The sequence below is a fragment of the Mus caroli genome, chromosome X (genome assembly GCF_900094665.2).
Source record: "Mus caroli chromosome X, CAROLI_EIJ_v1.1, whole genome shotgun sequence".
NCBI classification, from domain to species: domain Eukaryota; kingdom Metazoa; phylum Chordata; class Mammalia; order Rodentia; family Muridae; genus Mus; species Mus caroli.
In genome coordinates this window covers 127,612,282-127,635,783 of record NC_034589.1, presented here as the reverse complement: position 1 = coordinate 127,635,783, position 23,502 = coordinate 127,612,282, and the positions used below count along the sequence as shown (strand labels likewise).

At 35.5% G+C, this 23,502-nt stretch overlaps 1 protein-coding gene across 1 annotated transcript in view; it reads right to left on the bottom strand.

Annotated features, from left to right (window-relative positions):
- Nrk (Nik related kinase) overlaps positions 1–23,502 on the bottom strand; it is a 98,529-nt gene that overhangs the window by 35,073 nt on the left and 39,954 nt on the right. Inside the window, exons 3-13 of the mRNA XM_021153380.2 lie at positions 18,721–18,777; positions 17,458–17,529; positions 13,946–14,071; positions 12,336–12,446; positions 10,877–10,967; positions 9,537–9,667; positions 6,915–6,969; positions 5,446–5,524; positions 4,256–4,431; positions 2,484–2,547; positions 936–2,064 (exon numbers count right to left, since the gene is read on the bottom strand). Coding sequence (XP_021009039.1) covers positions 936–2,064; positions 2,484–2,547; positions 4,256–4,431; positions 5,446–5,524; positions 6,915–6,969; positions 9,537–9,667; positions 10,877–10,967; positions 12,336–12,446; positions 13,946–14,071; positions 17,458–17,529; positions 18,721–18,777 — 2,091 coding nt within the window. The remainder of the gene's footprint in view (positions 1–935; positions 2,065–2,483; positions 2,548–4,255; positions 4,432–5,445; positions 5,525–6,914; positions 6,970–9,536; positions 9,668–10,876; positions 10,968–12,335; positions 12,447–13,945; positions 14,072–17,457; positions 17,530–18,720; positions 18,778–23,502) is intronic.

The window sequence follows — 23,502 nt, the reverse complement described above, 5'->3', positions numbered from 1 at the left end:
GTTATAAATATGACAAGTATATTCAAAGTGTTTTGGATATGACTTTTGTCTTCATTTCACAAGACATGTATTTGTTTTTATTTTGTTTTATTTGTATTGGTGTACAGTGTTTGTAGAGATCAGAGGAGGGTAATAGATTGTCCAGGACTGGAGTTCTAGATGGTTAGATGTCATGTGATACTGAAAACTGAAGTTGAGCCCTGTAAAAGAATGTGCTCTTAACCTCTGGGCCATGTCTCTAGTCCTTAGTTTTTGTTTTTATTTTAACCTCAATTTTAAAATCCCAAAGTATAAATTAATGCAATTCACATAAATAGTGCAATCCTCTGTTCTATGGCAAGAAATAACAAATAAGCAACTTCAAATTGAAAAAACATCTATTTATGTGTATTTGCCTACTTTAATCATGTGTACCAAATGTGTGCAGAAACCCACAGGAGACAGGCTACAGGCTGTAATGAGCTTCCTTGTAGGGTTCTAGGAATTGAACCTACGTCCTGGGCAAGAGCAGTAAATGCTTTTATCTGCAGAGTCAGCTCTGTAGCCCCAGAAAGTTATGTTAGAGACATAAAAATGGAGGCAACTTTGGAATTTTAAATTAGTAATGTTTCAAATTTTAAGTGTTTGTAGGCAATCCATTTACTGGATAAGGGAGTAAGTGGAAAAAAGTAAAACAAAGCAAAATAAAATCCTAATAATTAAGCCATGACTCCTTTAGTAGAGATACATTAAACCATTAGTTGTACTATTAAAGCAATTTTTCCTCTTTTGATCACAATTATCTGGAGATTTCAGAATGATTCATTTGAAGTGTACAACTTTGGTAGAACATGGAATATTGGTTTCATTTGGTTTCCCTGGGAAAATATGCAAGCAATAACGAGCATATTTTCCCAGTAGTTTTCACTCAAGAAAAAATATCAAAAATCTCTTACATTTTCAACTCGTCTCAGTTGCTCTTCATGCTGATTAAAGATGTCCTCCCATCTACGGTGGCGCCGTCTCCTGCTGGTTTCTACATCTGAGAATTCAAAATCTTCAAGTCGCCATAATGCCTTTGCTCTGAACCTCTTGGGTCTTAGTCGTTTTGCTATTGCTTTCCTTAGACTAGCAACTTTCGACTTTTTCTTCTGTGTCGGTTCCGGTTCAGTGTAAAACCCGTCTGTAGACAAATTTTCCAAGAAGATCTGCAGTGGACCAAGTGGTTTTGTGACAAATGCATTTGGTGCTCGAAGCAAGTCCCTGGATAGTCCCTCGATCAACGCTTGCACTGCACCAATTGCCCTTGAGGCCTCTAGATCCCAGGCCTGGGCTCGTGGTGCCTCTTCATTTCGTTCACCAACCGGAATGAGCAGCTGTCTATCCAAATGAAGAGGCAAGAGCACGTGACGGTTCTGGGACAGTAAAGGCAGGAGCACCTGGGCGTGCACTTGCACTACCTCAGGTTCCTTCTCCTCGATCTCAGCTTGGGGAGGCTCCACAGCCTCTTCTTGCACCTCAGCTTGCTCAGGTGCCCTATTCTCTTCTGGCGGCTGCTCAGGAACAGGATTATGTATCTGCTGCTGCTCAGCAGCCTGGCCCTGCCTTGGCTGTTCAGGTGCCCTGTCTTGCTCCTGAAATTCTTCTGGCACCTGGTCCAAATCTTTAGGCTGTTCTGTCTCTAAGGCCTCATGCTGGGCCTGCTGTCCTTCAGCTACGGGGGCCTGGACCTCTGGAGAAGTAGCTTTGTTATCCTGAGTGGGGAGTGACTTGAGATTCTGGGCTGCTTTGCTTACTTGGGGCGGTGCTTCAACCTGTACCAGTACTGGCATGACCACCTGAGCTGCCCCACGGAGATAGGGTGCTACCTCAACCTGCTTTGGGAAAAGCTTGGGTGTATTGTCCTGAGAATGTAGAGGCATGAACACTCCGGCTGCCTTCTGCAGTTGTTGAAGTTCTTGGTCCTGTGGGTCTTCTTGATTAGGTAGCCACCTTGGCTGAGGGGGTTCTCCATGCAGGATTCTGAGTGGTCTGCATCTGCTGCTGGTTGGCACTCTCAAAAGCTCAGGAGTGCAAGAAGGCCCTCTAAAATAAGCATACAGAAGAATGGCATATCATGAGTGTTTGCTGGAACTAGGTCATGTCTGAGAATTGCTTTACTTTTTAAAAGATAGACCCACCAACAAAGATAGCAAATAATTCTGTACTCATTCTTGCAATGTCTGAAATATCCTGTAGGTAATGTAATGCCGCTGATGAATTAAATCCTTACTGTAGGTTAGTATTCTACTTGATCATTCTATTGCTGTATGTCATTTCGGAATAGTAACAACAATTCACAATGTTTTCTCACAATATCTCATAGAAGCAGAAGTATGGCGTTTTTCTGTTTGTTTGTTTGTTTGTTTGTTTTGTATCAAATGGGATTAAGTCGTCTTGAGCGGTATTAAATCTACTGTCTCAAGTATCATGCTATCATCTAATTATGAGTTTTCCCAACACACCTGAATCTCCTTGTGATGTACTGCTCCTTAACAGCTTCTTCTCCTTCAAAGGCCACAGGTGTTCCTTTTGTGTGAAAAAGAGAAAAGGAAGTAATGCAAAAACAGCTTATGGTTCACCTTAGTGACTTAGCAACTTTCTATGGCTTAGGACGAAGAGTGAATTACTATGGGTAAGAAGGTAAGAACTAAGGGAGCTCTTCAAACATACTTTGCTGGTGATGTTGACAAGTTTCTAGGCATAGTTTGGAAACACAGTAGAGATAACTCAGCCCTATTAATTTTTCTGGACTTAAGGGAAATAAATCTTAGCAATCTGATGGCTGCCATCAAGAAAAGGCAGAATGGGATAAAGGAAGAAAAAGGACAAGGACCACTTGATGGTATGGATTTGACCTGCAGAACCATGAACAATTGATCTACCCTATATGCTCACTGATGGCCCTGCGTCTGCTCCAAGAGAGGCTTAGTTATGTGTAAGATCCCAAGCTTAGAGTGACATAAACACTTTGGCTTCCCCTTGAAGTTGTTTAAGTGCTTTTCCCTGATGTAACCCACCTTGAGAGGGGCAATCTACATGCAGCGTTCTAAGTAGTCTGCCTATGCTTGTTTTATATTTAATATATTTAATGCATTCAGATTCTTTCCTGTCAACTGTGGTGTTATTACTGAAATGTGACATCTTACAAATGGGAGAGTTCTCTTCCAATTCCCTGTGTTAAATTGCCTAGGGCAGCTATAATTGCATTTGTGGAGAAATCACCATTGAAGTGGGACTTTTTCTATAGGTAACATTTTTTTTTTAAATCTTACACCTCTAGATTTCAGCAAATCATGGCTGATGTTCCTCTAGCGATTTAAGAATGGCCTGTATGATGCTGGCCCCCATAACAATATGATCAGAGGCACATACACAAACCCTATAGCTCCCCATTTAGAAAGAGGGCACATAATTTTGTGGACCGGACAAGTAATCCTGCAGTCGCTCTCACATTTGATTTGAGCTTAGCCTGCTTTCTATTGTTTTCAGGTTCCACAATCAGGGAGGGCCTCGTCTGCAGTCCCTGAAATTAAATGCATAAATTTCTAGAAAATATAAACTAGGAGCTTCCTTAGTGTTTTCCTGTCCATTGAGTAAAATCATCTTGTCACTGTGGGGATCAGTAAGTGTAGCTGACCTTTGTGTACATAGGTGAGCGTCTTCAATTATACCTCAAGTTGGTGATTAGGACGTGACATGAACTTCATATGGTATATACAAATCATTTCAAAACTAAATCATGAAATTTGCAGTTATGAACACAGTTATCTCAGAGTTGCTTACCTTTATTTTGTTAGAAGTTGATCTAAAATAATATAGCCACAATCCAAAATTCTATTTGAATCTGAGGCTTTAGGTCTTGTAAGTATGAATACTTGATAGGTATAATGGGAATAGCGAAATAACCTCATAGATAAATGCTCACAAAAGAGGCAATTGAATGAATTACTGACATACAGCGCTGCTGAAAAACTGAAATGGCAAAAGGCTCTGGGATTGTCCCCGATGTGTCAGATGTACATGTCTATTTGCCATGGAGTTAGGGATAGTTTTGGGCCACGTGACATAGGTGGTGGGACATGAACTTAGGGCCTCGTATCTGCTGAACCAACTCTCTAGTGACACCCCTACAGTCCAAATTCTTGAACAAATACTTTAAAACTAAAACCAAGGAATAAATGTAAGCTCCTATATCATACCGACTCTGAAAGATACAAAGCTTTGTTGTCTCTACCTTTTTTCTCTCTCTTTTGAATGATCCCAGTAAGATGTTTTGTCAAGGATTCCACAACACGTCGTTCATTTTTTATATCATGGACAAATGGGTGAAGAAGCATGTTTCCAGATGTAGGACGAAATAGGAAATTTTTTATCATGCAATTTTCCATGAAATTCTGGAACTTACGGGACCTGAAGAGAAAGAAGCATAGAGATGAATGGCAGTATTTAATTGCTGCGCTACTCTTAGCCCACTACTGTGCTGATTTCAAGGTCAAAGATTCCGAAAGACTTGTTAGAACTAGGATTGTCTTTTCAATTAGGAAATATCCCACATCTTAACAATATACATGATATGATGATGTCAGGTAAACCTCAGAAATAGAAGTCGAGTCAACAGACTTTTCTACTCAACACTAGAAATGGCCATGAATTCAGCAGCAGGTACATAGTAAAGCTCATGTAATCAGATGGCAATAAAGAGATTCAATGTGATTCTGAAAGAAGGTGTTGCTAAACAGTACAAAACAGGCTTGTAAAACAGCACATGCAAAGAGATTCAAGTTAAATCTATTTACTAAATCAAGATAAATCTATTTATCAAAATTTACTTTAATAGCAACATTACAGTAAACAGTTAAGCCGAATTCAAGCAAAGAAATGCCAATAATTGAACAACAATTGCCACCTCTTCCTAATCACAGTAAGACTGTAGCTGGATGAAGCTTCATAAAACACAATTCTCATGGTTTCCAGGTCTGCAGCAATGCAGAGCGGCTCTTCAAGTGTGCAGATGTTTAATTTAACTGGGTAACCAATAGGGCTGCACATCACAGTTACTGACTGCATGTACATCACAGTTACTGACTGCATGTACATCACAGTTACTGACTGCATGTCTAGGCACCATGACAAACATCACATATGGGCCTCATTGCTCCCTTCACCTCATTGCTATAGAAGCAGCTGAAAACATCCATTAACAAAAATCACTACAATATCCTCATCACACATAAGGAGGATGCTTATTTCTGGTTAATCACTTAGATCTTGACTTAAAAAAGTACTGACGATTTAGACATTCAACCTAAGACACTGGATTGCAGGAAATACTGTCCAACAAAAATGTTGAAACAAGAATGATCAAATCAATGAAAATTTCTATACAAAATCCTAAATCAATATATTTAAGAAATTCCTGTTTACCATCCACTGGATTTGACTTTGGGAGCGGCTTCCCGTAGAATAACACAAAGGGCTTCCAGAGGCTGAAGCTTACACAGAGCTGTGAAGGGAAACAGATAGGGTTAAGATGAACATGAAGACTAAGTGCAGAGCCCGCTGCTCATCCCACAGTCTCATTCACATATCCTGTTAAATAGACACTAAGAGATGAACAGATAAATAAATGTATAATAACTAACAGCAAAATTTACTTTAATAGCAACATTACAGTAATAAGTTACAGTAAGAAGTAACTGACGTGCCTTCATTACCTGATCTAACAAATTAATAAAAAATGAAAAAAAAATACCCAGCTATTAGAAAAATGACCAATAATATTAAAATAATTTTATTAATATCCAAGGGACTGTGAAAAGGGGAAATATTTGGTGCAGATGAAATTAAATTCTTCTGGTGTACAGGAAGATGTTTTGTTTCTAGCAGAAGATTCATACTATCACACACAGAGACACACACACACACACAAAGGCAGCGCCTAAGAAACACATCTCTTCAACTTGTAGCCTATGTTATTATGGTGTTTGAAAGCTGCTGTAAATCTTCCAGACTTGGTATAAATACCCCTATATTGCCTAAGTTCCCACCTATAACATAAGATCTGAAGAAGACCTTGAGAGCCAAAAGGTTTTGGTTTCTATTGTTAAAGCACCCTCTTCCCTGATAAGCTTTTCATCTGCCCTTCTCTGTTTTTCTGGGAGACCCTGATGATGTATAAAAGATCAAAGGATGATAATTTTCTTACCTAAATCTTGGAAGACGCCACCTGATAACTGTGCTTTTGGAAAACTATCTCTTCTGAGATGAAAATTATGAAAACCTAGAAGGCTGCTACAGTGAACTTGATGAGTATTGCTTTCACGCAGAGTTCATACTCCAGAAAATGAAGGATAGTGGTGAAAGAGAAATGTTTGTTAGGGAGGCAATCTAGAGATGCTTAGGATTCAAGCCAGTTTCGATGCTTAACTAGGCAGGATGGCCTGTCTCTTTGTGAGTACAGTATCTCCTGAGCCTAATGTATCTTTTCAAAGAAACTTGTCCTTTGCAATCTCTATGCAAAACTCTCCTGCCCTCCTACTATGAGTCTGCTTTTTAATCCCTTTTCCTTCTATGACTTAAAATCTTAAAATAAAATTAATGCCAAGTATCATATTCTGAATTTGAAGAGAGGGACAGAGAAGTAGACATTGAAGATAAGACATGAGAAACATAAAAGAATAAGACATATATATTTACATAGGATGGTTTGTAAAAAAAAAAGCATTTGGTCATCATTGAAAAACTACCATTTATGGTTTAGTACATGATATGATGCATGTGTGGCTAACTAAACACTGACTGTTACAAATGGTCATGTTCCAGAGAGACAGATTTATACAGTATAATCTCACAAACTTTGAAATACATCAAATATATCAAGCATTTGTACTTACGAGGAGCCCCTTCAGCCATTTCAATAGCAGTGATTCCCACAGACCACACATCACTCTGAAAAGAAGATATCAAGAAGCCTATTAAAGTGGGAAATTAGTATTAGGAGACTCAAAATCATTTTGGTTGGGATTGGATATCAATTCTACAGCCATTTCATCTCTTTCTATAATGAAGCTTCATTGTAGACTAAAGTTACAGAAAGACATTATTTGAGTATGTGACTAGCCAGAATTTCACTGTACCATATGTTCATATAGAATGATGTTCAGTGAAAGGTAAGTACATTTTGCATGCATTTCTAGTCATGGTGTACTTTAAGTACAAAAATAACTTTTCATAATGAACTCTTAATATTTAGATCTATTACGTGTGATATAGAGTAAGTGATTTAATTCTGTGTATCTCAATTTCATTTAATGTAGAATGTTTCTTAATAGCACCCTCTTCATAGGATTGATATGCATACATATGTACACATATACACACATACACACGTATAATATATAAATATATTCATATATGTACACGTAATATATATCTTTAATAGACATGTAGAGATACCTAACATTTATAAGTTAAACATTAATATATAAATTATGCTACATATAAACTATATTTGTTGAAATAGTTCTTATTAATTATTAGATACATATTTCACTAGCTCCTGGAACATAATCAATGGAGCTTAGAATCATTATGAAGCTTGTATAAACTGTCTTCACCAGTATTAGCTGTACTTGGTTTTTCAAAGAAGGAAAAGGGGCTGGTTCGATAGTTCAGTGTGTAAAGACATTTGCTGCCAGGTCTGCGGACATTAGTTCAGTCTTTAGAATCCACCTTTTGAAAGGAGAGAACTGAGTTCCTTCAAGTCCTTTGAATTCCACATGTGTGCTTTTACACACATACATGTAGGCAGGTGCATGAGCACAGAGACCATACTTAAATAAAATGCAGCTCTAGAAAAGTGTAAAGGGCACCTTATTAGTGGTGTACTGGCTGACTCTTAAAAAAAAACTTTAGTTTTAGAGCCTCAACTTACAGATAGCTTAACTTTGCTTCTTAAGATATTGCAAGCTTAAGGTTTCTTCTAATTATTTTGAGATTAAATAGTAAAAGCAAGGGGTTAAAGTACTTAGAGGATGGTAAAATTTATACAGATATAAAGCATAGCACCTTGCAGAAAATGAGTTAAATAACCTTATTCTCATCATCTTCCTAGCTTCCCAAAACTGCAACAGGCTCTCAGTAAATAATTTCTTTACATAACAAGCGAAAAGGAGCTAGGCGCAGTGGCTCGAGGCCAGCCTGGTCTACAAAGTGAGTTCCAGGACAGCCAGGGCTACACAGAGAAACCCTGTCTCGAAAAACCACCACCACCACCACCACCAACAACAACAACAAACAAACAAACAAACAAACAAATAAAACAAAACAAAACAAGCAAAACAGATTGGAAGAAAAGGCAAAGATAAACTGTTCTGAGACCGCGAGTCCTGTGTGCTTCAAAAAGAGATCACAATGAATTGTTTGGAAGACTTGTGATGCCATGGTTGAATGAAGTTTTCTTTTTCTACTTTTTAGCACACGGGGAGCTTTGCTCCTTTCCCTGTTAACTTGCTGTAACAAACGGTTGTATACATGGATGTGCATATGTGCATTTCAAATAGAAATTTCAGTAGAAATGGTAATATGCAGCACAAATTGTTGTTTTTTATTCCATTGATTTTCTGTGGTTTTAGAGATGAACCAACTGCCAAGGATTGTCTACAGTACACCAAGTAATGATATTATTATTTTTATTTTTAACTTCTAAGGATTATTTGCTATTCATTCATTCTTTATGTGTGGAACTGCTGGTTAAATTTAGGGCTTCATGAATGCCAGACTTTCTATCCTGATCTGTATCATCAGCCCTGTTTGTCACTCTTCATTGTGATAAAAACCTGACCTCAAACTCATTTTGTAGCTCAGGCAGGCTTAATACTCCTGTCTTAGCTGCCTAAGTAGTTGAGATTGCAGTCTTGAGGCCCCAGTCCTGGCCTCATTTCAACAAGTTTACAAATTCCTCTGTTCTTGGAAGTTAAAATTCCAATTGAAACCACCTAATATATTTTTATAAAGAAGTTGACAACAATATAAACTAGATATTCCCTCCTGATTCTGAGAAAGTGCCAATGTTCTACTTCGTCTTCATTATTATAAAATATTATTCTTATTCATACTCTGAAACCACATATGGAAATAGAGGCTACTATTTCTGATTAATTGTGTTTATTTAAAAGGAAGATCTACTTTTTATTCTTTTATCATTCAAATTAGATATAGCTGGGGCTGGAGAGATTGCTCAGTAGTTAAGAACACTTGTTGCTTAATCATGATGACCAGGGTTCAGATTCTAGCACATGGTATGCCATGTCACATGGTATGCTAATTATTTTTAACTCTAGCCGCAGGGTATTGCATACCGCTTTCTGTCCTCCAGTGGCACCTGGACATAATGTGTGTGTACATTTGCACAGAGACAGACATACACACGAGTAAAATAAATCTTAAAAATAAAATAAATGTAGTCATTTTTCTCCTCAAATTTGAATCCTCCCTGTGGGAGTTATCATACTCACTCTGTAATCATAGGAACACCTTGGGTCCTCATCACAATGAATCACCTCTGGGGCCATCCAGTACGGGGTACCAATGAAGCTATTTCTCCGTCCATTTGTTCTGCTCACTTGGGCACTCACTCCAAAATCCACTACATATGTCAAAATAATTAATCAGGAACACAAATCTCAATAAGTTATTGCTTTAACTTGGAAAGGCAATACAAAAGCCACAATGGATAACAAATTTTCTTTCTGGCCCAGAGAACTTTACCATGAAGTCTTCTCCAGGAATACTGGGAAATGAGCTTTAGCTGCTATTTATGTTGGAATGAGGCCCAACAGTACTGTTATAAATTTAATGTAGGTTTGGATAAATGTTTATCATGAATATTAAAAATAAAGTTTCACTGGTTGCTAAGATGTGGCATATGGCATATGTAGAGTTTGGATCTGCCACTAAGCTGGAGATGTACAGCACTGGGAGCCACGTCTTAGCAATGTCATTCCTGTTAACAGTTAGCTTGAAAGCTTCAAGCATCATGTCGGAAACTCCAATCCTACTGATAAGGATAAGTGAGCTTCCCAGTTGAAGTTAATTTACTGTAGATGCCTCCTGAATCAGGCACAACTATTATCTAGGCTATCTATAGCTTAGCTTTACTCTAAAAATGTTTATTTTCCTATTCTTCTGTGGGATACATTGTAAGAAAATATTTAGTATGGTATCCTGAGAAACAGACAGAAAAATGCTGAAGTAGACTGGGGTTATTGATTCCAAAAACAATAAGACAGGGATGAAATATGAAGTAGATTTTCAAATTTATAATGGTTTCTGGGAATCTGGAAGATGGTGAACAAAATAACTGAAAAGCAGCTTGAATAATTTAGTGGAATCAAAGAAAAATGAAGCAAAATTAATAGTCTAAGATAGTCTTTCAGAAAGCATCGAAGAAAAAGAAGAAATATTTCAAATATTTTTGAGGATTTTGCTTTGCTGTAACCTTTCATTATCTAGACTTTACAAAAGTTTATCTTTACATAATAACTCAATGTTCTCACTCTCTCTAATAGCTGAATTTAAGAGCCAAGAAATACCTATGAAGGCCATAAATTGGTATATCCCATACATGCAGGGAAAGTAATGGGTAAAATCTAGAAGAAATAATGCTAAATACAGGTTTTTAAAAGGTTATCTACAGTTTCAAAGAAATAATTAGTTATTTCCTTTTCTACTTTCATGCCACCTCCCTGCCAAACAAGTTTCAAGAAAAACCAAATAACTCTATTGGTACTGATAGGTTACAAGGCCATTGTCTTAGCTCGCTGCCTCACCTAGCCCTCTGCAAGAAGGAACTTACCTATTTTGACTTCAGCATCATGAGTCAGCAGCACATTTTGTCCTTTGATGTCCCGGTGAATTACTTGGTGTGCATGAAGGTGAGCTAAGCCCTGGACAGACATACATATTTTAAAAGTCAAATAAGTACCTAGATACATATTCATTTTTCAGGTTTTTGGTAGTGCTTTAAAGTGCTTGGCGGGGGGGACCTTTGTTAAGAAAAATGGTCCACATTTGGTTTTTTAAACAAAATTCTTTAGGCTGGAATGACTACAGCCAGTTCCCAGAAATACTGCTTTTGGCTATAAGGAAAGGAAAATATATCAGAATACTCATAAAAGAAAAAGAACACCGAAAAGTAATATTTATATAGATTGGGAAACTTTATCCTCCTTTATAGCCTCTATATTTCTGAGTAGGGATGACAGTAAAGTCCTGGACATCTTAACTATTAACTATTTTGTTCTATTTCTTATCCAAACATTTGTTTAGTCCAAAATATTTTCTGTTGAGGTCTGTAGACCTAGAATCTGAGGGACTATGGAAATTCATTTTAAATTGTGTACAATTTGTGTTGGCTTACCATGTTGGATCCAGCCCATTCACTACTGAGAACCCCATAACCTAGCTGCACCATGACATGGTATGCAGTATTATGCTTCAGTGAGATCATGCCAGAAACTAGTTGGGCATTAATAATACATTTATTGAGCTTTTATTCTGTGCCAGCCATTGTGCTAAATATTTAGATGAAGTGATTACTAAGTTGTCACAGAATCCCTTTGGAGAATATGCTATCCTCCCATATTATGGATAAGGAAAACGAGAGCTAGCGAAAGCAAGAAATTGATTAAAGGTCACAGAAATTATATATGACAAATTAAAATCCAAATTTGGTGAATTATCTGTACTCTTGATCAGTTCCATTGTTATCAAAAATACATTCAAACGAAATGAGAAGAATAGCATTCCAACAGTGTTTGGGGTACTCTTCATTTTATTAATATTCTTTTTTGGGGGTGACCCTAATGACCTACCTATTGAACAACAATCGAATTTGGCTGACCAAGAAACTCATTGCTTTCACCTAACTAGATGTTAGAAGTTAAAGAAAAATGTGGGGCTTACATTCAAAGAAGATATATGTCTCTTAAAAAGGATGCAGAAATTTTGGGGCCACACTGGAGAACACTGACTTCTCCTGACTAGTCCTCATCTTAATCTATGATAATACTTCAACACTTAAAAATATAGTCAAGCCATAATGTCATTTCCATGATCTGGTGAACACAGTAGTGAGAGTCTCATAGACTCTCTCAAAGACTCTGAGATCAAGGTGTTGATCTCAGGAGTTTGGTCTTTTAGATTTCCTTTTTTACAGGTTATGTCTAAAATTCTTAGCTATTCAGTATTATAAAGTTATATCTTTAGAGCTAGGTTCTTTTAAGTGCTAAGACAAAGATGATTTGACTACTTACCTGAAGGATTTCTCGACAGATATAAGCGATCCAGTCTTCTTTTAAACTCTGATTTCTTGTCATCCTCACTACATCAGTGACTGAGCCTGCTGCACATAACTCCATTACCATCTGCAACAGAGCCACAAAAACATGAACCATTTTAGAAAGTTACAGCAGTGGGATGAGAATGTGTGGAAGAAGGTAAATCAGGAAACACATTGGAATGTTCCAGCAGTAGGTAGGATTTGAATTAATCTTTCACTCATAGGTTTTTATAAGGAAGGTCACTCAAGTTTATGCCAAAAAAATAAGAACAAATATCCTTGGAAAAAATTTGTGAGGAGAAGAAGCCTGAATGGTGATGGGAGCAGAAAAGAGAGGAATGGATATTTGAGAGACTAGTTTGCCTGGATATGGGAAATCTTACAAGAATTTACAGCTAATTTATACTAGATTTATTTTCATTTTTTAATGGGCTAGGAGACTGAATGAGCAGAGTACTAATAAATTTGATAATGGGACTCAATATTTCTAATAACTTTTCATATTGTGTGAAAGGTAAATTTTGTAATATTTTATGGAAATATAGTATACACCTAAATATTAAATAAGTAACCATTATTATTTATGGAACAATATTCAATAAAATCTCACCTATATTTTCAGAAAAGAGAGAATTCTAGTTACCTGTATATTTGAGAAAAACAAGGTTGATTTGAGAAATTTCTAAATTTATCGATATTAAGAATGATGTTTTAAACTGGCAGCATCAGTATCATCTATGGACTTACTAGAGGACACAAATTTCACACACATTCCAGACCTATATGATGTGAATGCCAGTGAAAGAAGACCAGCACTGTGTTATAGAAAATTCTCTAGAAGATTCTGATTCATGCTAACATGTGAATTTCAATGTAATGTGTTGAAAGCATTTCTATAGTATCAATGGCCCCATTCCTAAAATACATTATGTACAACATAATAGAACTTTTAACTGATACTAGAAGATCCTTTAAAAAAAACATTATTCAAGTTGATGTCCCAAGTACTCTGTTTTTCAAGGTATCATTGACTGAAACTTATTATCTAGGATAGTGGAGCATGGAAAAAATTCGAGTGACTATGGCTTTGTCATATTAGGCTCCACTTAGTTACTGAAATTTATGTCTCATTGATCTGAAGTTCATAATAGTCCAGGTGCAATCACAAATCAATGATCCATTTAGCTGCATTTATGCACAAGTGCAGATATGTCAAAACACCTAAAACATGGTATGTCCATGTCAAGTGCTAATTCAAGTTTATCTTTATCTATTTATTTTCTAGCCTGTCAAGCCACCTGGATACCAGCAAAAAGTCAAAACAGCAAAGCTACCATTTAAAATTTGAATCTTAAATTAGCAGTGTTCATTTGTGTCTGTCTCCATCCCACCTTGTCTGGTATTTAAGTTATTCTCTCTATTTCTTCCATCACACTGTCTCAAGGAGTCCGAATACAGTTTGCCATACTATCTGGAAGAGTTGAGGACTTACGGTTTCTAGTAGGAAAGCAAACATCCCACCATAAATCCTTCACTGTGTTTGACATTTCTTATAGACTAAGACCAGGGCAGAGAAAAACATACCCAAAGTTGGTGCTGATGGCCAGGAGGATTCAGCTTGAAAAATGCTCCATAGAAGGTCACAATGTTCTTGTGGAAAGAGTATTTCCTCAGCAGGTTGAGCTCCGTCCTGAGATCCTCTTCTTCATCCTAAAGAGTGAAAGCACAGGTTCCTTTTGAGCACAAATCAGTGGCAATGAGTCTCTAAAGTAGAATGTGTATACAAGAGAAAATCTCATAGGATTAAAAGTTAATGGAAATCTTTTATAAAAGGAGCAAAAGGAAAGAGTAAATGAAAGATCTCTTAATTCAGAAGTTCTTATAATGTGACCCAAGAACAGCAGCACCGGACCTTAAGAAGTTAGTCAATAAATGGTGTAATAATTTTTATAATTCCATTGAGATATAATTCATATACTGTATACTTCAGGAACTTAAATTATAATGCCCTACTGTTTAAATTACATAGCTATATATTAATATTATCACAGTCAATCACAGAACATATTTCCTCTCAATTGAAACTATAGCTTACCTCCAACTCTACCACATTCATCTTAAAAAGCACTAATTTATATTCTATCCAAAGTATACAAATGGTATTTTAGAATATGTATTATTTTCAGACTAGCTATTTTTGAGGTTTATACATGAAATAGCGATTCATAAAATATTAGTGTTTCATTGATTTTGGTTTACAATCAAATGATGGGCACTGTGAATAATGTTTCTATAAGCATTCATGTCAACTTTCTTAATGTTTGTGTTTGAAGTTCATTCTGAAGAATCTGGGATGTGGAATATTGTGATGAAAAGCCAAACTCATTTTCAACAGCCATTGCATCATTTCTCCTTCCAATATACATATATAGGAAGTTTTGACTGCTCCAAATTCACCAGTAGTCATTATATCTGTTCTTTGATAGGGCAGTGACAATATCATGTGGTTTATAATCTCCTGGGAAGAATATCAATTTCTTATTAGCTAGTGTGTGTGTGTGTGTACTAGAACAATACACACACACACACACACACACACATATATATATATGTATATATATATATATACATATATATATATGCATATTGACTTATAAGTATTTTCTCTTATTCTGTGAGTTGTCCTAATCTTCCATGTGTTCTTTAGGGCACACACATTTTTTACTTTTTATAAAGTCCAACTTATTATCGTTCCATAGTTAGTGCCTTTTGTTTCCTATCTAAGTATTCATCATTAAATCAAAATTACAGACATTTAGCTTTACGTTATTTTCTAGGCATTTTATAGTTTTAGCTCTTATGTTTAGGCATTTGATCCATTTTTCAGTCCTTTTTTTTTCTTGTACATTTATAGAGCTAGTAGCAGAATGTTGTGATTAGCCTTTAATACATTTTAAAGGTATGGGCTCATTTGATGAATATGCAACCTATGATACATATAATAGCTACAGAAATGCATATGTGACATTTATTTTAATCTAAACAATTGCATTTTTTCTTTCAAATTTTGTATTAGTACATAAAACACATCTACCTATAGCAGTGAACCCTTGTATATCATTTGGAAGCAGCATAAAATTATAATTAATGGATATATGGGTCTGATGCTTACAGGGTGAGGACTGATGTTGAACTATTCATTTTTAAGAATTACCAATTTATTGATCATTGAATCCACCTGATTAGATGAGATCACTAAGGTGAAAAGCAAAGTTTAAAGGAACAACTTTATCAAAAGAGAATTTGACCTAGCCAGGCAAGAACACCAACTCTGAGTATTGGTCTACTTCACTTTTTATACTACCATTGACTCCCCATAGGAAGAAACGCAAGTCTCTCCCCAGGATTCCATTCACTTTAAAAATACCCTAGAAGATAGGCACGCTGTCCTGTCTTCATAGAAGATCTATGTATGTGCAGCTAACACACTTTTTTTTTCAAGCTGATTTAGAGATACTAACTGATTAGCTAGCAATGCTGCTCCTTTCCTAAAACATAACCATAGAATTCAAAAGACATGACTTAGGTAAAAAAAAAAAAAAAAAAAAAAAAAAAAAAAAAAAAATAAACAAAAAAAAAAAAAAAAAAAAAAAAAAAAAAACTTCCAAGAGTGGGTTTCCCACATAAATGTAAACTCTCCCAAAACAAATAAATGAAGATCAGATATGTTTGGAAAGCATTAGTGTGTTTGCCACTCTCAATTAACGGGAAGTTGAGCTTGTAAGAAACACACAAGTACATAATATCCATCAGGCCAAGTGGGTAATTTCAAACTCTCACACATCTCCCAGTAATACGATTCTACAGGGTTTTCTGGCTCTGTGCCAGCGGATCCCAGACTGGCCTGAATATCCTGCTTTTTGTCAAGAGGCAGCTCAAGGATGCCAGAATTCCTTTTGTAAATTCACCAACGCTACAACCAAACTCCCCCCCACCACTTTTTTTTTAATATGGAAAGAATAGCAGAGAAGTTTTGGACATTTTAAATTTTTATTAATGTAAACTTTTCCAAAAAAGTAGAATTAACCTAATAATTCTGTTTTACATTTCTTTGACTTCTGGTGGATTTTTGATCTACAAAAGCTGGTTATAGCTGCTTCCTCTGAATATGTTTCTACTATTATGATATATTATAAACTAAAAGAAGCCTGTGTATAACAGATAAATCATGAAGGTACTTGGCAGTGGGTTTTTTCATATACCTAGAAAGATTCGAAATATGTTTGCATTAATAGAAAGGGTTATTTTTAATGTACACGTCACTGCATTTATGAAGGCATAAAGGCTGAAAATAACTGAACCTCATTTATTTGACTACAGGGAAGAAAACTAGAAAAATTGTGTGGATGAAATATATGAGCAATAATTTTTGTTTTAAGCTTATATAACATTTTGATAGAAAACTAAAGTGTTTTGAGAAAAACAGTTCTGTATGCCTGAACTTATTGTAAAACCTGTGATTATTGAGATAGGAGAGATATCAATAATTCTGCGCGGAGAAAGTGGTCCATACTCCTTCCTGTGTCCAAGTATTGTGAACAAATATCCGAAGAATGTTAGCATGGGTGCTTGGTTGGCTTTCTATTATTAGTTTTGCATTATAAAAAGCAACCATGAATTTGGCTCCAATACAATGATGTTTGTGATTATCATAACTGGGCCATAGAGGCTGATGATTCTCAAGAAGGTGTGCACCATATAAAAAAGTACTTTGTGAAGGTCAATTTTAGGAAAAGAATATTCTTGACACAGTCAGCTCTTTCTTTATTGCTAGCCAATGTGAAGGCTCTATGCACTGTAGATATACACATTTTCCCCTGCAGCCAATAATTTACTGTGTAAAGGCCCTCTTCTTTGACAGATGTCAGTGTTTAACTCTGATGAGTAAATCTATATGAATAGTAGAAGAGATGCATGTTATCATTTCTACCAAGAGCAGTTTAGAGAGAGCCCATGAAGAGATAATGCAAAGGATGAATTGAAAGCTAAAATCAAGGTAAAGACTATGGCAGTGCCAAGGAAGACTAAGTACTCACGCTGTATCTCCATCCAACAGACTTTTGGTATTTATTCACTCTCACCCGTCTTCCTATCTCAGGCAAAGGAGTCTGAACAAAAGACCAAGAAAAATATTATTAGACCTCGTAGTACACTCTTACAATAACTTATGCTGAAGTACTTTGTGCTACGTTAGCACTAAATTGTAGATGAATGTAACGTCATCCCTTGCTTGCTTTGCACGGATAGTATTAATCTAAAATTTCAATTTCTTATAGAGTGTGTAAACTGGGAACAAATTTATGTTAATGGATGTAACTGACAGACACATTAATGGGAAATTTTGCAATGGTGAAGCATTATTAAAAACATCTAATGTCCTACCATGACTTTTAAATATTCAAAGATTTAATATGGCTCTAGAGCTCCTAAGTTAAAATAAGAAAATAAGTATCCTATACAATCTTACTTTAAAAAGCAGTGGAATATGTGGGAACTGAGTTTTATAAATGCACAAAACTCCCCAATTTCCTGACTCTCACATTGGTTTGCAAGATTTACTGACCAAACAAAAGTACCCTTCAGTTTCTTCACTAATTGCAAAGTCACAGTTCATTGTAAGGTACAGCAGCTGCGTCAAGCTACCTAATCTATCGAGTATTTTTGCTTTGAGATATAATGAAATAAAAATGTCTTAACTTCTGTTATGTTTGTGTTAATAGTATCTTGAGAAAATGAAGTACTAAAGAAAATGGGCAGAATTCAGAGCTTCTTTGACAACAGATTATGAACTGCAGCACAGTTTTATGAATGTTAGCAGGAACAGTGCCAATTAAATGGTCTCTCTTGCTTCTCTGTCAGAAAACATATGAAAAATGTGCTTATCTGACAACTTCTTTCCTTCTGCCTGTCATTGGGAATCTAGTGGCCTCAATTCTCAGAAGAAATGATTGGAGAAAAAATGTGACAGAGCAGAGCAGCATTAACATAATATTAAAGGAAATATCTCCTTTGCTATCCCTGACAATAGATCATCAACTGGAAATAGAGAGGAAGATACTTTCCCAATTGATTTATAATATCAAATATTTAGAATTTATGGTATGAGTGAAGTATTTTTAATGTGGAAATATAACAAGCCAGTCATTGTAATACATTAACAACTGTGATTACAAATGTATAATTATTCTGGATTATCTCACTAGTATATGAAATCATAATTTCAAACCAATGATTTTGGAGTTGTTTATCCACTGTACAGTGATGTGAGCAGAATACATAGAGAACATGGTATTGACTACCTTCCGGGCACTCATTACTTTAACAGCCACCAATGAACCAGTCTTTTCATGGATTCCCTGAAAGAAAGGAAATTGATATGTGTCAAAGGTTTGCTATTTACTCAGCCACCAAGGAACTGATAAAGTGAAATATAATTAAATAATGGCAAGGACATAGCATGTTATAAAATATGTACATATGTTTATAGCACACACAACTATGTTATCAACTAAACCCAAAGCACTTCACTGAAAATGAAGCAACTTTATTAACTAGCTTATATTTGTGTGCTTATGTTAAGCTATAGACGTTGTTTATGCGATATAATTAAGAGTCTCAATTTGTGTGCCACTGAAGAGTCCAGATGAACAGTGCAATTTTTAATTGAAAATCACAAAATAGAAGATATTTACTGTACACTTTTGATGCATATGCATGTAGTCCTGTGCAAAGGTATCTTCCTATTGAATTCATTTCTTCCATAATGATCACTGATAAGAGTGATGCATAATTAATCCAGCAGACTCTAAATGTTTTAATATGTCTTGAATCACAGGAACCGCAAGACTTACAAAATATTTCTGGAGATTTTTTTCTTAGTGGAAGCATAATGATTTCTAATAATGTAGTCTTAGCCTAAATGCAAATCATATATTTATGATAATATTAAAGTGAATATATAGTTTTTATAAGTAGAGATTATTTTTTGGCTGTTAATTTTCAAAACTATCTCATGCTGTGGTACAGAAAAATTCCTCCCCTGTATTATTATGTGTAAGTTAAGCAGAATGCCTTATATGATAGTTCTCTAGCAGAAAATTACTCTTGGACTATACTAGGTTGAACAGTAGTCTCCCAAATTTGAATTTCACCTTATACCAGATTGTGACCTTATTTGGTCATCCCTGAATTTCTCTGTAGGCATAGTGAATTACAACTTTCCTTTCTTTGATTCTAAGAGGTTATTCATGGGTCAAACTGCTATTCTGTGCCTATTACTATTCTGTGCAATATAAAGCATTTGTCATATTAGTAAAAATATTAATCATGCATAATCTGAAAAAATTTGAACTATATCACTTTTATCCTTGTGAATATACATTAGTGAAGTAATTGAACTTCATTAAGTGCTGGTATTCAGGATGTAAAAGGTTGTTTTTTTTTTTCTTTTAAATATTCTCTCAATCAGTGGTCAGGGTTTGACTCTCATTTCAAAATTGCATAGCTTTTTGTCAGCCAATTATATACTAGCATGCTGTTTCAAGAAGTTATTCACTATTCCTGAAGGAAAAATAAACCCTAGGTCTTAGAATCACATAATAGGTTAAGAACCAATAATTATGTCTAATGCATACAAAAATACATAATTATAAATTGTTGCTATTAATAACAATTCAGAGTTCTCCCTTGTACTCTGATATTTTTAACATTTATTATGAAGTCATTTTAAATTCAGATGATAGTTTCAAAAATAGCATATATTACATGATTACAGTATAAAAGTTATTGGCATAATGCTCCTATAAAGTGCATTAAAGTTTATTTATGTTCAACCATTTTGTATAATATACCTCAGCTTGTGTTTATCTGATGCTTTCTTGTAATTATCCAAAGATTACACACTTGCAGGAGAAGAACAAATAACTGGAAGGTCCTCTCACCCCATATACATCATCGCATATATCACAACATAACACTTAGGAGGTAGTGACCTTGATCACTTAATGCTAGACTTGTGAAGTTTCTCCACTACTCATTCCTTGTCATATTATAAATCATTGGAAGACATATAAGACATCAGTTTTGAAGGAGAATACTGTTATTCTTGACTAACTAATTAGAGAAGCTAGAAATAAACTAATTGTTCACTAGTGCCATCTTGTGGCTTGCTGATTATGTGGAAGCTGCTTTCTGCTGAAAGCTGAAGGCTATGCTATAGTGTGAGGAGCGCAGTATTTGTAATGTGGGTTAGGTCTGACCTTTTGGTTTTCAGGTATAATTTGCCTTTTATGCAAAATTAAATGTATATAGAAAGTGCTAAGAAAGCAGATAGGTCTTGTACTCTAAAGTAATCAGAACTGTCATTGATGTACTGAGTATTGAAAAACACAAAAATATAAATTAGATTTTGCCATTCACTTTTCCTATAGAAATATCAACAATATACAGGAACCCACTGGTTGCACTGGAATAATAATATTTTTTTTAAAATATAAAGTACTCAAAAAGTACTAGAAAGATAAACTGTCTTGAGTCATAAATTTTAAGATGTGTATACAGGGAAAAGAAAGTTCAAAGACTTGTTAATCAAATAGTTTTGAATTTCTGGTAGAATCTGTTAAAGGGTTCAGAACAATGAATATAGGCTACCATTAAAAGACATTAATAAGATCCTAAATAACTTTCCTAACAACATATAATGCTTTCACAACTAAACATGCATTATTTCACAGATCTATTTGAAGAAATTCAAGAGAAAAAAAATTCCCTCGATGTGTTAATTTCAACTTGGCAAAGATTTGTGTTCTTAATTAATTTTGGTAATCAAATAAACAGCATTATTTAGTTTGCTTTCTCCAGGAAAAGCAGAGTTCATTACTATGCCGTTGGTTTTCATGAGCTTGAAAATTAACACTAGCATTTTGAATGTATCTTATTAACAGAAAATACTACATGCTCTGAAAATTTAAGACTGATCACATACAAAACATATGCATATATAGTATCCTTATATACATGTATAAATTATTTCTTTAATTGAAGACTACACTTGGATATACATAAAACATGAAGGTAAAATCATGAATACAATTGTGTGGGTTACAAGAAAACATGTATTCCTTCTTAATATCCAGATTCCTTCAATTACTTTGGGAAGTCAAATTACTACACTCAACTACACTCAAGACTAATCACACTTTGGGGAAGCATCCTGAAAATAATAAAGGGAGGCTAATTTAAATGCTAAGGTTTCAGAAGTAAATGTAAGTGAACTTAAAATGACAGAAGAAATTCATGCATCATCAGAGTCTAGCTCCTAACTGACCAATAAGTCAACCACCTTTCCAGGCTATTTTGTTTCTTCATTCTCTTGGCACTGTTCTTTTCAATAAGCACTTATTCAGTTTTATTTTATAATACTCTCCTACACCTTTGGGATTGTTCAGGTGATGATGAAGATCTCTCCCAGTTATTTTGTTGATTTCCATTAGAATAGTTGGGGAAACTTCATGGACGAGATAGTAGAGATGCCAATTGGAACGTGAATCTGGCACAGTATTTGAAAAGACTGGGGATCAAATGGTGGTCTCAGTTGCATAGAACTTCACAAGCGAGTATTATCAGGCAATGTTGAGTAGGAACACCCAACCATGAAATGCAAAAATGTTAGGAAATGGGGGGGGTGTCCATACAGCAGAAAACTGAACATGGAATGTCAGGGTGCACCTGCTGTAGTCACGAGCAGAAATGTCAGTGGAAAAAAAATAAAATCATGTTGAAAAGGAGAGAGAAGACATCACTGAGAGATAACTTTAGGACTGACTTTTGTTAGCTAATAGGCTGATGCAAACCTCAAAATTGGTAAGGCACTGAAAAATCAGCATTGAATTGCAGTAATGATCAATTTCTTGGGGATTATACATTTTAAACCATAACAAATGATTTAAAATAGCAGTTGTGACAGCTGTGTTTGTAAAATCCATCATACTGCAACAGTTAATTACTATGTTTTCCCCTAGAAAGAATATAGGAGAGTTCTTGATGGCCTTGTAATTTTCATTAGACAATTTTTTATATCATGTAGTTAAAGAAATTGTTATGGAAAAACTGCCTTCTCTTCAGCCATTCCTTCAGAGTCCCTCCAGTCATTTATTTTGCTTTTAGTTGGCCAACTGAAACCACACAATCTCCATGGCATTCTTTCTTTTTAGTTGCGTTTGTGGTGGAGAGCGACCACTGAGCTACTCATGATACTTGAGTCCATTCTATAACTGCGGGGCTTGCTTTGACTCACATAGTTGTTCTTTGTCATCTGTTTTGGTCCCTAGCAAGAGATCCAACTGATCCTTGATGGCCACCACAAGGGCAGCCATAAGTAGTATCTAGGAGTCCTTGTTGAGATACCATAACTAACAGAATAGCTTCTACCAACAGGGCTGTCTAGAAACATAAAAGCAAGTGGCTGGCTGAGGGCTTTCCTTCTAAGCATGTTCCCTCCTTAACTATCCTTTCAGACTGGTAACAAGGATGCTGTTTCTTACATGGATGGCTTCTATTGTTTCCTTCTTATCCTTCCACCATCACAAAACAGCTCAGGAAGCCCAAAATGACAGATGAGTTGAGAGTGATAAGAAGAGGTATGAACAAAACCAGCCATGATATGGGGAAGATAGAGGGTGAAAACTGAGGACTTATATGAAATGCCAATCACTCTCCAAGAAGAAGCTATAGTACATTTGGGAAGAAAAGGGAATTTATGAGTTTCATTTTTTTTAAAAAAAATAAGTGTTAAGAAACTCAGATATTAGAAAGGTGACAATACATGACAAAGTTATCAAGACATATCTGTTTGCATTCTCACAAATCTTAGTATCCTGCATGAACACACACTGTGATCATTGTATTAGACTGAAGGGTGGCCAAGGAGTATTATGCAGGATCTATTATTCAATATTTGCATGAACATCTCATTGCTACAAAGATTTTTATAGAGTCATGTGTATCAAAATTGGAAATGTCTTCCTAGGTGTGATCTCTTCTTCTTCTTCTTCTCCTTCTCCTTCTCCTTCTCCTTCCCCTTC